General features: G+C 42.0%; 1 protein-coding gene across 1 annotated transcript; it reads right to left on the bottom strand.

Annotated features, from left to right (window-relative positions):
- Nucleotides 1–5366: 5366 nt before the first annotated feature.
- psmd3 (proteasome 26S subunit, non-ATPase 3) lies at nucleotides 5367–17158 on the bottom strand. The gene is made up of 12 exons (XM_082186076.1): nucleotides 16895–17158; nucleotides 13998–14188; nucleotides 10944–11081; nucleotides 10699–10835; nucleotides 10430–10620; nucleotides 10041–10144; nucleotides 9834–9948; nucleotides 9293–9412; nucleotides 7272–7375; nucleotides 7028–7183; nucleotides 5807–5857; nucleotides 5367–5690 (listed from the first exon to the last, which is right to left on the bottom strand). Exons 1-12 carry the CDS (start codon nucleotides 17019–17021, stop codon nucleotides 5613–5615), a joined length of 1512 nt encoding a protein of 503 aa, XP_082042202.1. The 5' UTR covers nucleotides 17022–17158; the 3' UTR covers nucleotides 5367–5612.
- Nucleotides 17159–17199: the final 41 nt, after the last annotated feature.

Raw genomic sequence — 17199 nt, 5'->3', positions numbered from 1 at the left:
TGTGGAGAGGAACAGGTAACCAATGTAGATTACAGAACAGAGTGGTCATGTGATCAGATTTTGTGTCTTGATTGATGAATTCCGAACATACTGTAGTCTAGTGATAGTTTTAGCAGGCGAGGTACAGTAATCGAGACGAGAGCTTATTAAAGCATGGGTTATAGTGTCATTGTCTTCAGTGCTGAGCGCTGGTCGCTGTCTTGGTAAAAGAACTTATCTGAGATGAAAATGTAAACGAAGAATCAAAAATTATACCCAGATTTCTAACAATATGAGATGGAATTAATGTGGCGCCATCAATAGATAAACGCAGACCGGACCGGAAACAAGAACCTCAGTTTTGTCATTACTGAATTTTAGGCAAGGCAAGGCAAGGCAAGTTTATTTATATAGCACATTTCATACACAATGGCAATTCAAAGTGCTTTACATAGAAGAAATTAAAATATAAAAAGAAATAAGAATAATTAAAACAGTTTAGAAAAATTAAATAAAATACAGTACTTTTAAAAATAAAAAATAATATTATTATAGATCTTTCCTTCAAAGGATTCCCTTAAGACTTAAATCTTTCCTTCTTTTAACCTTCAATCTTCTTACGACTTCCATCTATCAACTTTCCTTTAACTTTCTTTTCTCCCTCATTTACTCACACGTTCTTTTCACTTTCTTTAGCACTGCGTTCACATTCTTTCTCAGACGAAAACTTTAATATCGTCATTTAAACACTGTTCTACTTTCAAACCCACATTAATACACGTCACTTTCACATGATCACTTTCTTTTACCTTCTGAGTGGGCATTTACAGTTTCGGGCTAAATGCCCTGCTGACATAGGAGAAATTAAAATAATTAAAAGAAATAAGGATAATTAAAACAGTTTAGAAAAATAAAGTAAAATACAGTACAGTACAAACAGTCGGACGAACAGCGGCACAGTGCTCATTCAGTAAATGCACAGCTAAACAGAAGTGTTTTGAGTCTGGATTTGAATGTGACCACTGTAGGAGCACATCTGATCTCTTCTGGAAGCTGGTTCCAGCTGTGGCTGGCATAATAGCTAAAAGCAGACTCGCCATGTTTAGAGTGAACCCTTGGTATTTCTAGCTGATATGATCCTAATGATCTGAGTGATCTGTTGGGTTTATATTCAGTGAGCATATCTGCAATGTATTGAGGTCCTAGGCCATTGAATGATTTATATACCAGTAATAGTACTTTAAAATCAATCCTAAATTTAACTGGGAGCCAGTGTAAAGACCTGAGGACTGGTGTGATATGTTCATATTTTCTGGTTCTGCTCAGAATCCTGGCGGCAGCGTTCTGTATGAGCTGCAACTGTCTTATGGTCTTTTTGGGAAGGCCAGTGAGGAGTCCATTACAATAATCCACCCTGCTGGTGATGAAAGCATGCACAAGTTTCTCTAAGTCTTGCCTGGAAACAAAGCATCTAATTCTTGCAATATTTTTCAGATGATAGTATGCTGATTTAGTTATTGCTTTGACATGACTACTGAAACTAAGGTCTGACTCTAGTGTCACACCAAGATTCCTGACTTGATGTTTAGTTGTTTGACCCCTAGAGTGAAGGTATGCGTTCACCTTGAGAACTTCATCTTTGTTTCCAAACGCAATAACTTCAGTTTTGTCTTTGTTTAATTGAAGAAAGTTTTGACACATCCAACTGTTGACTTCGTCAATGCATTGGCACAGGGAGTCAATGGGGCTGTAATCGTTAGGCGATAGGGCTAAGTACAGCTGTGTGTCGTCTGCATAGCTGTGGTAAGCAATTTGGTTATTTCTCATTATTTGGCTCATTGGGAGCATATACAGGTTGAACAGGAGTGGCGCAAGGATTGAGCCTTGAGGGACTCCGCATGTCATGGATGTCCACTCAGACTTATGGTCTCCTATACTAACATAATAACCTCTCCCATCTAAGTATGACTTGAACCATTTTAGGACTATCCCAGAAAGCCCCACCCAGTTTTCCAGCCTGTCAAGAAGTATGTTATGATCGACAGTGTCAAATGCAGCACTGAGGTCGAGTAGTACCAGCACTGATAATTTTCCTGAATCAGTATTTAAGCGAATATCGTTTATTATCTTTATGAGCGCTGTCTCTGTGCTGTGGTGCGGTCGGAAACCAGACTGAAAATTGTCAAAGTATCCATTTGAGCTTAAGAATTTGTTCAGCTGATTGAAGATAACTTTTTCAATGATCTTGCCTATGAAAGGAAGATTTGAGATCGGTCTATAGTTGCTTAATATGGTCTTATCCAGATTGCTCTTTTTCAGGAGGGGCTTGACAACTGCAGTTTTCAGGGAGTTTGGAAAACTCCCAGAGAGAAGTGAGGCATTTACCACTTCTAGAAGATCTGCTTCTAAACTGTTTAACACACTTTTGAAAAAAGATGTGGGAAGTGTGTCAAGGGCGCATGTTGATGTTTTAAGGTGTTGTACGGTTTCTTCCAAAATTTTGCCATCAATTTCTTTGAAGTCAGACATAGTAACTACTTTCTCAGGTGGTCTGATCTGTCTGACCTCAGTGCAACTCAAGGATGTGCTGATCACCTTTCTGATATTATTGATTTTCTCAGAGAAGAAAGAAGCAAACTCACTGCACTTGCTGTTTGAGAGCATTTCACTGGGAATCTGGCTTGGGGGGTTTGTCAGTCTCTCTACAGTAGCAAAAAGAGTGCATGTGTTGTTTAAATTGCTGTTTATAATATTTGAGAAGAAAGTCTGTCTAGCTTTGCCTAGTTCCATATTGAAAGCATGAAGGCTGTCTTTGTAGATGTTATAATGGACTACAAGTTTTGTCTTCCGCCACATGCGCTCTGCTTTTCTGCATTGTCTTTTCATATGTTGCACTGCTGTTGAGTTTCTCCAAGGTGCTTTTTGTCTGCCACTCTTCTTCCTGACTTTCACAGGAGCAATATCATCAATTACACTTTTAACTTTTGAGTTAAAAGAATCAAGGAGAAAATCAACAGAGTCAGCAGATATGCTTGGTGTTAAGGATATAGCCTTCATAAATAGTACACTAGTGTTCTCATTTAAGCATCTCTTCTTGGCAGACACAGATCTAGCTTCAGTGGCAGGAGAGATCAATATATCAAAGAAAATACAGAAATGATCAGACAGTGCTACATCCTTAATAACAATCGATGAGATGTTTAGACCCTTACTGATAAGTAAATCTAGAGTGTGTCCATGATTGTGTGTGGGTCCATGTACATGCTGAGTCAGATCAAAAGTTTTTAAAACAGTTTTGATTTCTTTTGCCATATTGTTTTCTGCATTATCTATGTGAATGTTCAAATCTCCAGCAATGGCAAAACAGTCAAACTCTGAGGTAATTGTTGATAACAGTTCTGTAAAGTCCTCAGCAAAGGCTGGAGAATATTTTGGAGGCCTGTAAATAATGATAAGTAAAATGCGAGGAGCACCTTTTAACACAGTACCCAGATATTCGAAAGACGGGTAATTCCCAAATGATATTTGCTTACATTGATAGATATCTTTAAAAAGAGCAGCTAGACCCCCACCTCTCTTAACAGCTCTGCAGACACTCATAAAAGTAAAGTTAGGAGGGGATGTTTCATTGAGGATTGTTGCACTGCAGCTGTCTTCTAGCCAGGTTTCATTTAGAAACATAAAGTCCAGGGCCCGTATTCATAAAGATTCTAAGAATCCTCTCAGAAAACTTTTAATTTAGCTTAAAAACTTTTACGTAGGAGTCTTAGCTTAAAAGCGATTCGGGAACGATCTGAGAGCAACTCTGCGTAAGGAAAAGACAAAAACTTTCATCTTAGTAAGGAGGCGGGGTTGACCCCGTTGCTATGTATGACACAATCTTTTGACGACTGTGATTGGTTGGTTGTCCAAGAAGGGAAAAAAGTATAGGGTTTAAGTATAGGGTCTATTCTAAGCCTTCACTTTGAAATTACATACGTAATTTTTCCTATTTGACCGTTCTCACACACACACACACACACACACACACACACACACACACACACTCACACATTATATATGTGTATATAAATCCTTTTTATTTTTATTTACCATGCTGTTAATTTCCTATAAGGTATTTGCTTGGCTTAGAATGATAAAAATTGTTCCACTCTTTCCAATTACACTAATTGCTGGCATGTCTATTTAAGTGGTGGTTTGAATGTTGGTTTTAATGTATCAAACATGGAATTTTCCCAGTTGCCAAATATCGTAATGTAGTGATTACTTTCATTTCTGGCGCTATGGCATATGCGCTGTATCGGAGATATTAGCGTGTCTCTAATAAGATCAGTCACAAACATGATCCCTGCACGATCTAATCTATAGCGTCTTATTAACTCACTGTTATTCATTGTCTGCAACACATTTCTTCTCCCTCTTCGTCTTTCTGCCATTTTCTCCTCTGCTAAAGAAACTCTTAAGCCTCTTAAAAGTCCTCGTCCGTGCTCCTAACAATTTTGACCTTAAGACCTCTTTTAAGGGTTAAGATGCTTTCTGAATTACTCTTTTCTTTACTAGGATTTTTTCTTTAATTTTAAGAGTAAACGCCCACATTTCTAAGAATTTTCTTAGAATTTTGTCTCTAGGAGCTACTCTTTGCATTAAGATTCTTTATGAATACGGGCCCAGGTTGTTTGTGGTTATTAAGTCGTTGACTAGAAGTGATTTATTTTTAAGTGAGCGAATGTTTAAAAGTGCTAACTTAACAGTCTTACTTTTTGTCCCCACAGCAATCTTAGTTTGACATGTAATAGGCACCAGATTAGTTGGGTTTGCTGTACGGCTATTGAAGGCCTTAGACTTTCTATCTTGTAATAGAACAGCAATAGAGAAAGATACAGGCACACTGGGTTCCCGCTTGTTCTGTAAACATTTGAGAATGTTTTAGGCTGCAGTGTGACCAGAATTGATGTCAGCAATACAGGTATTTAATAAGTCCAGAGGAAGAGCAGAGATGGAGCGAGCTGATGTGTAAGCTGATATGTCATCGGCTTAATAATGATGGCTGAGACCATGACTATGGATAATGTCTACGGGACTTAAAGACTCATTCATCGGATCAGGCTTTTGCCGTTTGATTGAATGCGAGTGATTTCATTGTATGATTCATATTGGTGTTATGCTGTGTTGGCATTGAATGTTTTTAATGTTATCTCTGTACAGCACTTTGGTCCATTCTTATGGTTTGAAAGCTTTATATAGGTTTATGCTTTATAAATAAATGTTAAGTTCAGTAAATTCCACCCTTTTCAAAATGAATCTAATTAAATTGTCCATTTTGTTAATTTGGTAAAGCAAGACAATGCTTTTCACAATTCAATTCAACACTTTCTAACAAGACACTATTATGTTTAATTGAGATTTATTGCTGCAAACCACATGTATAAAACTGATTTATGTATTGGTGGAAAAAAAACAAGCATCCATTAATTTTCAAAAGCAGAGAACTGATGCGTTTATAATGTTACATCACACAGTACATTCATGGATTACAAGAAGAGCAAAGCTGAAGCACCTGTGAGGAACAGACGCTATTTGCAAAGATCCGGGACCGAAACACAATAAGATATGAGGAAAAAAGGACACGAGACTCATGGGAAACTATCATCATCATCTTCTGCCATCTCTTTAGCAAACTCCAGATCCTGCTGTTCCCGCTCTCTTCTCTCCTGTCAACACATGCAGACAAGCGGTCAACAACTGTGTGTGTGTGTGTGTGTGTGTGTGTGTGTGTGTGTGTCTGTGTGTCTGTGTGTGTCTGTCTGTGTGTGCGCGTGTCCCTCACCTCAGCCGACTCCAGGTCCTTGTTGTACGCCTTCGGTGGGAATCTCATGGCCTGCACAGAATCGTGTGGATAAAGTTAACAGAACTCTAATCCCCATAGAGCGAACTTCAAGTATATCAGATTAATAAATCAACATTTAGAACATGAGTTATAAAAGGCCCTTTCACAGGCTTGAGCTTCAGCAATGCGTGGAAATTCAGGAAATTAGCGCTTGAGAAAGTGTCAGAAAAAGCATTATTGATGGGATCCACCTGACCCATGCTCAAGATATTTTAAGGAACTCATTACTAATAATATAAATATGATATACTATATAATAACAATTATTTGTGACTGATAGCTATGGGAGAAGCTCAAGTGCTGGGATTATAATGAGATCCCTCATCCCAAAGGGTTCAGGACACTATACAGTACACACTTCTTTCCAGGGTTTCTGCAGGGATCTTCAGTTTAAATTTAATGCCTTTAAATAAAAAAATAAAAAAATGTATATATATATATATATATATATATATATATAAATATAAAGATTGACAGCACTAATATATATATATATATATATATATTAGTGCTGTCAATCTTTATATTTATATACATATATATATTAGTGCTGTCAATCGATTAAAAAAAATAACTCAATCCAATTTTTTCTGTGATTAATCGCTATTAAAAACACAGTTTTATAAGTTTATATTAGTTTATATATTTTATAATGTAATAATTTCATAGTTAATCTACAAATGAATGTAGAAGGCCCGTCTCACTGATAGTAATACAGCTATTGATGACTGGATAAATATGATTTTTGGCCCCTAATTTCCATCCAACATTACAGTGTAATTGAAAGCTTTTCTTCTTTTTTAACATTAGGCTTAAAAAAAAATGACAACTTTTAATTTAAGTGAACTTAAACAATCCTCACATAAACCCATAATAAATGTCATTTCTAAATTAAATATAGACTAATGCTTATTAGTGAGTCATTTTCTCTGTGTTCTGTGATTAACTTTACTGACAGAAAGCTTTATTGGCTGCTAAATTGTTTGTCTCCCTAACCCTTTCCCATTTTTCTGGTCTAGTTTTATTCCTGTTGTTCCTGCTGTTCAAAATGCCTGCATCATCTCCGCATCATCAACTCCGCATCATCGCATCATCAGAAACCCGGTCTTTTGTTTTAAAATGAACTATTTTGAACCAATCCGTTGGATACGTTAGTCCTACCTTGACAGACATGTTGTGTATATCCAGACAGAAGGAGATGCGCTGGTGGAAGGCGAGCTGAGGCTCTCGAGTGCTGTAAATGTCCATGGTCTCCTTAGACTGAACGTAACCTTTCTCGTGGTTTATGCTGGCCTCAATCACACCGTCACGGATGGCCTGGAGATACACTGAGTCAGTGAGTGTGACAGCGCTGTGTGTGTGTGTGTGTGTGTGTGTGTGTGTACACATGATGCTGGTCACTGACCTTGGCCACGATAAACTCGGCATCTTCAGGACTGTCCAGCTGCAGCTTCTGAGCGATGTCCGCCAGAGAGATCCGAGAGTACGACAGACTGATCATCCTCACCCCTACAGCAAACACATCACACACACGGGAACACGTCACACACACAGCATTAGGGATCCAGCAGCTGCCTAAACCATGGCTGAATACAGGCTAGCATTCCCTTCACACACACGAGAGAGCTAACCCTAACCCAGCTGCCTAAATACAGGCTAGAGCTTAGACCTACCTGTGCCCGTTGTGTCCGAGCCCGGCCTGGCTTGACACATTAACTGTAATTATGAGCCGATTTAAACCCGACCATTGTTAAATACGTGGGCCGCTATAACCAGGGGCGGCGCCAGAGAGTTTAACGCAGGTGCTGAGGGGGTGCTAGATATATTATATATAAATACTATTAATAAATGAGCAAAAATTGGCCACTTAATATTTAATATTCAATTACTTTATAAAAATTAAAGTATTCATTTTATTAAATTGAACAAGCACAACATTCAATCAAATATTATTAAAGATTTATTATTAATAATAATGTTATTTCAACATAATATCTCGTTATTTCAACAATATGTGTGCGTGCAACAAGCAAGAATGTGCATTTGTAACTCAGGTGACACACGTGCATTGATTTTTATTAATAAACTAGTGTTTTCTGTGTCAGTGTCGGCTGCAAAGATGAAGTTGACGATCGCCGTAGTGAACGCGCAGAGAGAAATGCACATCATGGATTACATAATCAGAGTGGCCTATTTCTTTTCGTTTTGAATTGTTTCATTTAAAGACATTTCAGGCTTTCTTTAGATATATTGCTCATGTCTGTGAGGCATACGTCGAGTTATACGTCGAGTTATACGCCGCGTTATACGCAGAGTTATACGCAGAGTTATACGCAGAGTTATACGCAGAGTTATACGCAGAGTTATACGCAGAGTTATACGCAGAGTTATACGCAGAGTTTCAGTCATTTATGATGAGATGCGCTCCCGTTCACGAGCAATGCAAGACCGCGCCGGCGCCTCCATGTCATGATTATATTGTCTGCTATATTTTATTATTTATTAAATACAGGCAATTGGTTGCTGAAAAATTTATTAAAATGAAGATACAATTTATACAAAACGAAATTCACTTTAAAGAAAGGTTTTCTACAAAACAAAACTTAATGAAGTGGTCAAAATCATGTCTGACCCACTCCATGTCTCCCGATATATTGCGCATCCTATCTTACTCGTGCTGTTCACTTTTCATAATCAACATAGATGAAAAAAAAAAAACATTATAATATTTGAACAAATATGAAACTAAATGCGCTTATTTAACCCTAACACATATAGGCCTACAGACTCTATCTGTACAAATTGCTGCACATTCAAGTTAATTCTCCTGTTTTTATTCTTTTCTGTACATCTTCAAGCTCTATGTTGCACTTAAGCTCCACAATACAGCACAGTGACAGGGCCCAGCCCGAGGATAGTGGCGGGAAACATCGGGCTCGGGCAGAGGAGCTAAGCTCTAATACAGGCTAGCATTACCTTCACACACACGAGAGAGCTAACGCTAACTCCTGAGAGTCCACTGGACACTCATTCGGCCCTGTCCTGCGTTCATTTAGGAAAAAAATTACACGTTTCCTGATTCTCAATTTTAATTCCACAGTACTGAACTCTCCAAACTGAAATAAAATAGTGACAAATCTGAAAATGTAAATGTTCGCAGAATCGTCCTCAGTGTTTTCAGTCGAGTAACCCTGAACCCCCGTTGGTCTGCTTTAGACGAAGGTCTTCCGGAAACTTCTTACAAACACGAATGAAACTAGGCCTTTTATATTCTAAACTCCTTCTACAGAATCTGTTCTTATTCACGTTTATAAAATGATTCTCTATCATTACTAAACATCTTTTTCAATAAGCAGCCGGAAGAGAATCTAGTCTGTAATCGTGCTCATTATAAAGAATGGAAGTAAAGACAGAAGCAGAACTCACCGGTTTTGATGACGTTGTGTCTCAGACGGATGATCAGTGTGTAAGTGCCGTCGGTCTGGAACTTCTCTCCAAACTGATCCAACGCCTGGTTAAATTTGGCAAGATTTCCGGTTCTCACCGCTAGATAGGCCAGAAGTTAAGAATTTGAAGCTTAATTACTTGTAATGCAAATGGAAAAGTTTTTTTTTCTTTTCCTTGTAAATGTCAATGAAAGTGCAAAGTGATCTAATAGATCAGGGACGGACTTGTTCAAGAAACCCTACACTAAAATACATCCTTCACTACTTCACTGATCACACATTTATCGTTTAAGTTTTAAAATTGAAGAGATGCTGATTACACACTTAAACTAAAGTCAAGTAAGGTATTTTAGCATTATTTTTTGCATTATATCGCAATCCACTTTTCATATCCATGACGATGCACTGTTACACCCCCAGAAGGAACATTTAAATCCAGTCTCCTAACACAGACAGGAACACATGTTTGTGAATTTTTGCTTGTTAAGCGAGTGCAGCGAGTGAAGAGTGTGAAGAGTTACCCTGTGTGAGTAGAAAGTAGGGCATGAGAGATCTCTTGAGAGACGGCTGTCGAAACTGCAGACGGTCAGGAATCTCACCCAGCAACAACTCCACCACGATCAGCAGCTTATGAACCTGCACACACACACACACACACAGCGGAGAGAGAGAGGGGTGAACACTCACGGTCAGCATCACAGCAGAGAGAGAGAGAGAGAGACACTCACGGTCTGCTTGAAGCCCACTGCTGTGTGTTGAGGAGCTTTACGCAGGGCGTTAGTAAGCGTCCTCCTGGCTTCTGAATACTCCAGCTGGATGGCCTTGATCCGCCCTGAAACCAGCCAAACATTTAATAATATTAATAATGATACTAATAATAATAATGTCATAATATTACTATGCCATTTACTAATAATACAACATTTTGTCTCATGGAAATGATCATTTGACGGTAAAGCACTGCATTTGATTTGGGATTTAGACTTACTTAACTGCCTTAGTTCAAGTTTTTTTATTTAATTTACCCAGACTCTAGTTTCTCCCTCTCACTGAATTGAATCCCTAACTCTGGAGAAAGCCCTGAGCTGGTGGGCTGACGCCGCCGGCCCTCACTCACCTGTGTAGTACAGATAGCGAGCCCACTCGTTGTTATTGGCCAGCTCGGGGAACACTGATTTGGACACAAGTTTCTCAGCCTGGTCGTATAAGTTGTACTGTAAGTAGTTGCGCAGAAGCAGGTTGAGGAGCGTGGCCTGACCATCAGCATCACGGCGTAGCGTCGCTGTCCTCAAGCGCGTGTGCAGGAAACTGGGGAACACAACAACACAACCACATGAAACACTCTTCTCAAGCTGAACCTCGAGTTGTTGTGGAAAACCGGCTCACCTGCGGACCACATCGAGCTGGTTCAGGAACTCGTACACACGGGAATGGTAGTAGTAACACTTGGCAGCCACTAAGTCCAAAGCCCGACGGTTCTGAGAGCCGATCTTCTGCAGAAGGTCATCCGAGACTTTCTGAGCCTGTTTATGGGTGAAATCAGAGCATTTTAGACCTGCAACTAATGATTATTTGGACGATTGAATACTTGAAGTTCCAACAGATGAGCTATATAGTGTGTGTGTGTTCACCTCGGCGTAGCGCTGGTTGTTGGTGAGGTAGACCACCATGAGCAGCTGAAGATAGGCCTCGGCCTCGGGCAGCAGTGGGGTAGCGGCAGCTTTACCGGTGCGAGGCCTGAACTGCACATCGCCCTCGTTCTCCACCGGCTGGAGGACACACACATCTGTTAATAATCGACAGCAACTCGCGTTTCATTGTAGGGCTGCAATAAACCTCTGGGCTCAATGTTAAGCGTTTCCAGCTACTTTTTGTCCAATGGACATTATTTGCACTCTTGAAAGTGTGAGGATATAATATCAAAAAAGAACAAGAAATCTTCAAGTGTCTGCTTTCAAAAGAGACCAGGATTGTTCCCGTAGAGCTGCAGCCATTTCACTTTGGGTGTGTCAATTTTGTTTGTTCAATGATTTTGTTGAAACACTTTTACTCCCCGTCTAGAAGTGCCTGCAGGGTAATGCTGCAACTGCTGTGGAGAAACATTCAATTCATGCTCTGGCATGTGCGTGTAATGCAAAAAAATTGACAAAATCGGCATCTTATCCCAAATACCTTGATGTTTCGCTTTCAGTAATTGCACCGTATCTAAAACACTAAAAAGATGTGTGTATGGTTACTACTAGGCAATTTAAAACACAGTTGCCAACTTCCCACGGGTAAAACAGACAGCACCTCAATCAATGAATTAACAACAAAGTAGATATTCTGAGAAACTGCTGTGTTATTTAACACTTGCTGGATTAGTACCGGTCCAGGGGTAGAAAACTTCAGTCCTGGAGAGTTTGGCTCCAAACCTGAAAACCCCTCAGTAATCCTGAAGACATTGATCAGCGTGTTCAGGTGTGTTTGATTAGGGTCAATTTATGGCTCGTTTCCAGAGAGCCGTACAATACAGTACAGTACGAAATTAGTTTCGATTGTCAGAAGCTGTGAATAATACCAAACCGTACCACTTTTTTGGACCTTTCCATTGAGGTTCCCAGTACAGCCGGTACTAAGGGGCGGAGCTGGACTCACTGCAGAGCGTAATCCGGTACTAATAGGGGCGGAGCTGGACTCACTGAAGAGCGTAATCCGGTAATAAGGGGCGGAGCTGGACTCGCTGCAGAACGTAATCCGGTACTAATAGGGGCAGAACTGGACTCACTGAAGAGCGTAATCCGGTACTAAGGGGCGGAGCTGGACTCACTGAAGAGCGTAATCCGGTACTAAGGGGCGGAGCTGGACTCACTGAAGAGCGTAATCTGGTACTAAGGGGCGGAGCTGGACTCACTGAAGAGCGTAATCCGGTACTAAGGGGCAGAACTGGACTCACTGAAGAGCGTAATCCGGTAATAAGGGGCGGAGCTGGACTCACTGAAGAGCGTAATCCGGTAATAAGGGGCGGAGCTGGACTCACTGAAGAGCGTAATCCGGTAATAAGGGGCGGAGCTGGACTCACTGAAGAGCGTAATCCGGTAATAAGGGGCGGAGCTGGACTCACTGAAGAGCGTAATCCTGTACTAAGGGGCGGAGCTGGACTCACTGAAGAGCGTAATCCGGTACTAAGGGGGCGGAGCTGGACTCACTGCAGAACGTAATCGGTAATAAGGGGCGGAGCTGGACTCACTGAAGAGCGTAATCCTGTACTAAGGGGCGGAGCTGGACTCACTGAAGAGCGTAATCCGGTACTAAGGGGCGGAGCTGGACTCACTGAAGAGCGTAATCCGGTACTAAGGGGCGGAGCTGAACTCACTGCAGAACGTAATCCGGTAATAAGGGGCGGAGCTGGACTCACTGAAGAGCGTAACCCGGTACTAAGAATTTTACTGAATGTAAATGAGTGTGTATGAGAGATGCTGGTGTGTTTGTGTGTGAGAGATGCTGGTGTGTGAGTGTGTGTGAGAGATGCTGGTGTGTGTGTGTGAGAGATGCTGGTGTGTGTGTGTGAGAGATGCTGGTGTGTGTGTGTGTGTGAGATGCTGGTGTGTGTGTGTGTGTGTGTGTGTGTGTGTGTGTGTGTGTGTGTGTGTGTGTGTGAGGCTGGTGTGTGTGTGTGTGAGGCTGGTGTGTGTGTGTGTGTGGCTGGTGTGTGTGTGTGTGTGGCTGGTGTGTGTGTGTGTGGCTGGTGTGTGTGTGTGTGGCTGGTGTGTGTGTGTGTGGCTGGTGTGTGTGTGTGTGTGTGTGTGTGGCTGGTGTGTGTGTGGCTGGTGTGTGTGTGTGTGGCTGGTGTGTGTGTGTGTGGCTGGTGTGTGTGTGTGTGGCTGGTGTGTGTGTGTGTGTGTGTGGCTGGTGTGTGTGTGTGTGTGTGTGTGTGTGTGGCTGGTGTGTGTGTGTGTGTGTGGCTGGTGTGTGTGTGTGTGTGTGGCTGGTGTGTGTGTGTGTGTGTGTGTGTGTGTGTGTGTGTGTGTGTGTGTGGCTGGTGTGTGTGTGTGTGGCTGGTGTGTGTGTATGGCTGGTGTGTGTGTGTGGCTGGTGTGTGTGTGTGTGTGTGGCTGGTGTGTGTGTGTGTGTGTGTGTGTGTCTGTCTGTGAGGCTGGTGTGTGTGTGTCTGTCTGTGAGGCTGGTGTGTGTGTGTGTGTGTGTGTGTGTGGCTGGTGTGTGTGTGTGTGTGTGTGTGTGTGTGTGTGTGTCTGTCTGTGAGGCTGGTGTGTGTGAGGCTGGTGTGTGTGTGTGTCTGTCTGTGAGGCTGGTGTGTGTGTGTGGCTGGTGTGTGTGTGTGTGTGTGTGTCTGTCTGTGAGGCTGGTGTCTGTGAGGCTGGTGTGTGTGTGTGTGGCTGGTGTGTGTGTGTGTGGCTGGTGTGTGTGTGTGTGGCTGGTGTGTGTGTGTGTGGCTGGTGTGTGTGTGTGTGGCTGGTGTGTCTGTCTGTGAGGCTGGTGTGTGTGAGGCTGGTGTGTGTGTGTGTGGCTGGTGTGTGTGTGTGTGGCTGGTGTGTGTGTGTGTGGCTGGTGTGTGTGTGTGTGGCTGGTGTGTCTGTCTGTGAGGCTGGTGTGTGTGAGGCTGGTGTGTGTGTGTGTGTGTGTGTGTGTGTGTGTGTGTGTGTGTGTCTGTGAGGCTGGTGTGTGTGAGGCTGGTGTGTGTGCACCTGAGGGAGGAAGCTGAGCAGGAACTCTTTGCTCGAAGCGTTGGAGGTGAAGAAGCCGGTCACGGCCTTGTGGAGGACATTAGGGTTGAGTCTCCGGCTGGTGGAGGGCAGAGCTCTCAGCGCGCGCAGGACAAACCTCGGCTCCTTCCCAAGAACCGCCTTCTCGATCTGCTTCACGTGCTCCTTGATATCTGCACACACACCAGACACGAGAGACCACACACACGTCAGCCATCAGTGCTCTAACCTCCTCACCAGAGTCTAACCCTAACCCTGCTCATCATCAGAGTCTAACCCTAACCCTGCTCATCATCAGAGTCTAACCCTAACCCTGCTCATCACCAGAGTCTAACCCTAACCCTGCTCATCATCACGCTAGACAACGAGTCTCCTGCATTTACAGGAAAGAGACACACATTCTGCTTTGGTTATATCATCATCTCTTTAATACACCGACTTAAACTGCTTTTCTAATTCAAAACAAGCGGTTTCATAATATAAGGCTTATTTAATTTTTTTACATTTTATGCACATGTCGTCACAGCCTACATCAGCGTGGGTCCTGAAGGGCCACTAACCCTAACTTAACCTAACCCTTCATCAGCGTGGGTCCTGAAGGGCCACTAACCCTAACTTAACCTAACCCTACATCAGCGTGGGTCCTGAAGGGCCACTAACCCTAACTTAACCTAACCCTACATCAGCGTGGGTCCTGAAGGGCCACTAACCCTAACTTAACCTAACCCTTCATCAGCGTGGGTCCTGAAGGGCCACTAACCCTAACTTAACCTAACCCTACATCAGCGTGGGTCCTGAAGGGCCACTAACCCTAACTTAACCTAACCCTTCATCAGCGTGGGTCCTGAAGGGCCACTAACCCTAACTTAACCTAACCCTACATCAGCGTGGGTCCTGAAGGGCCACTAACCCTAACTTAACCTAACCCTACATCAGCGTGGGTCCTGAAGGGCCACTAACCCTAACTTAACCTAACCCTACATCAGCGTGGGTCCTGAAGGGCCACTAACCCTAACTTAACCTAACCCTACATCAGCGTGGGTCCTGAAGGGCCACTAATCTAAAACACCAGATCAAGCTAATCAATGCCTTCACGATTACTAGAGGGTAAACTAAAGCCTAACCTAACCCTGACTTAACAACACCAACTCTATAAGAACACTGAGCCAAACACTCATTATTATTGTGATGCAAGCACACTGGTCACGGTTATATAATGCGATATTCAATGCCATTTGAAAAATAAGTGTAAAATATGTGTTACAGCTAGGGCTGGGCGATATATCGATATAAAAAATATATCGATATATTTTTGAAATGCGATATGGAATTAGACCATATCGCATATCGATATAGTTCAAATTTGCGCTGTGATCCTTGCTCCCCGCGCCTCCTTTTCCACTCTGCGTGCGTGTTTAGAGCATGTTATGTTATGAGAGGCGAATCATGATTACTTCAGAAAACCCAGCACAATAGGAACTACCAGGCAGTGACATAAGTGTACGCTGAGATAAAGTCTTTCACCTCAGAAAAACTGACTTTCTTGTCCTGTCAGCCGTTATCCTGTTCTCGTAGCGCACATTCATCATCGCCTCACTGATCAAGTGCAAAAGAAACTACGAGCATGCAACGCCGTTACGTTGTAAATTACACGAAATAAAAGTAATGCAGGTATGATTTTCATTCTATTCACCAGGAGCAGTTTCCATGTTTCATTAACAGTTATTGTTAATAGTGTATTCACCATGGTAACTGTCCTTTCCATATTAACCCCAAAATGCCACTATTTTTCTTTGTGTTATTTTTTATATTTTTAATGACTGTAGTGTTTATAGCCTATATAGGCCTATATTGAATGTAAACTTTGATAATCATAATTAATAAATCGCAATTACAATTCGAAGGGAATAATCGACAATTATGATTTTTGTCATAATCATGCAGTCCTAACTTAGGTGAAGAAACCTGTTTATTATTTATTCATTTGATTTTGCAACTGTTCACTGAAATAGTTGGTTCCAATAAAACTACTTGTGACGTCATAGTTGGCTTTGACTGAACATTTTCTCTAAATATCGGGATATATATCGTATATCGATATTTAGCCTAAATATATCGCGATATGATTTTTGGTCCATATCGCCCAGCCCTAGTTACAGCATAACTATCTTTACAGTTATTTTTGCTATATTTGATGAAATGATTGTTTATTGAGTAATAAAGTTCAGCACTAAGGGTTAGATTACATGAATCGGTGGAGCTCTGCTTCAGTAACTCGGTCAGCTGGTCATGAACACATGATGACAGACACTAACCCTGGCAGTGCATATTAATGATGACATCCACTGTGTATTTCATATCCAACAATATTATTGCTCTCCTGCACTGACTCTATATGAGGACTGAGCTGGACGATGACATCACAGTTTACTCCAGAGCTGTATGTATATATATATATATGAACTAAATTAATAACTTTTTCACAACAAAAATGAACCATCACTGAACTGAAGCTGGACTAACGCTATAATCCTCTAGATCTGCTGTAACGTTACAGCCGATATACATAAAGAGGACTTCACTGACCGAGACTGACACAGCATGATATTCTCGAAAGCTCTGCTTTTATGCTCTCGTCCACACACAGCTTTGCTATATGGCTGGGACTAAACCAGTGATCAGATTTAAAACACGCCTGTCATAATAACAGTGCATTAGCGCCGGATCACAGCAGAAGCCGGTGTAGTGTTGATGCTCGCGGCGGCACTGATCAGAGGTTAGGGTTATTACAGCAGAAAGCGAGATCGGTTATGGTTATGATAGGTCATGTTCAGACCGTCCAGGGTTTTGGTTATGATTATAATAAGTAATATTCAGACCGTCCAGGGTGAGCTGGTCCTGCTCGCGGGGCGCGCGCTGCTCGTGCTCGTCCTCCTTCATCTCCACATCTTCCACATCTTTGTCCGCGCGCGCTTTCTCGCGTTTCTTCGCCGTCGCTTCTTTCATGTTGACGCTCAGATACTGGAGTTCGGTCTCGTTATGCGATAATCAGGCATGTAAATAAGAAGCTCGCTTGAATCCGCACCACACACACTAATACAGAAGATGACTGGCAATTCTCACGGGTTGCAGTGCATTATGGGTCGCTTGTGTTCTTTCTCGTTGGTATTTCTGTGCGGATCTG

Source organism: Leuciscus leuciscus (assembly GCF_965113295.1).
Source record: "Leuciscus leuciscus genome assembly, chromosome: 12".
Taxonomy (NCBI): domain Eukaryota; kingdom Metazoa; phylum Chordata; class Actinopteri; order Cypriniformes; family Leuciscidae; genus Leuciscus; species Leuciscus leuciscus.
Note: the sequence above shows the minus strand (reverse complement) of the source record. Positions and strands in the feature narration are given on the sequence as shown.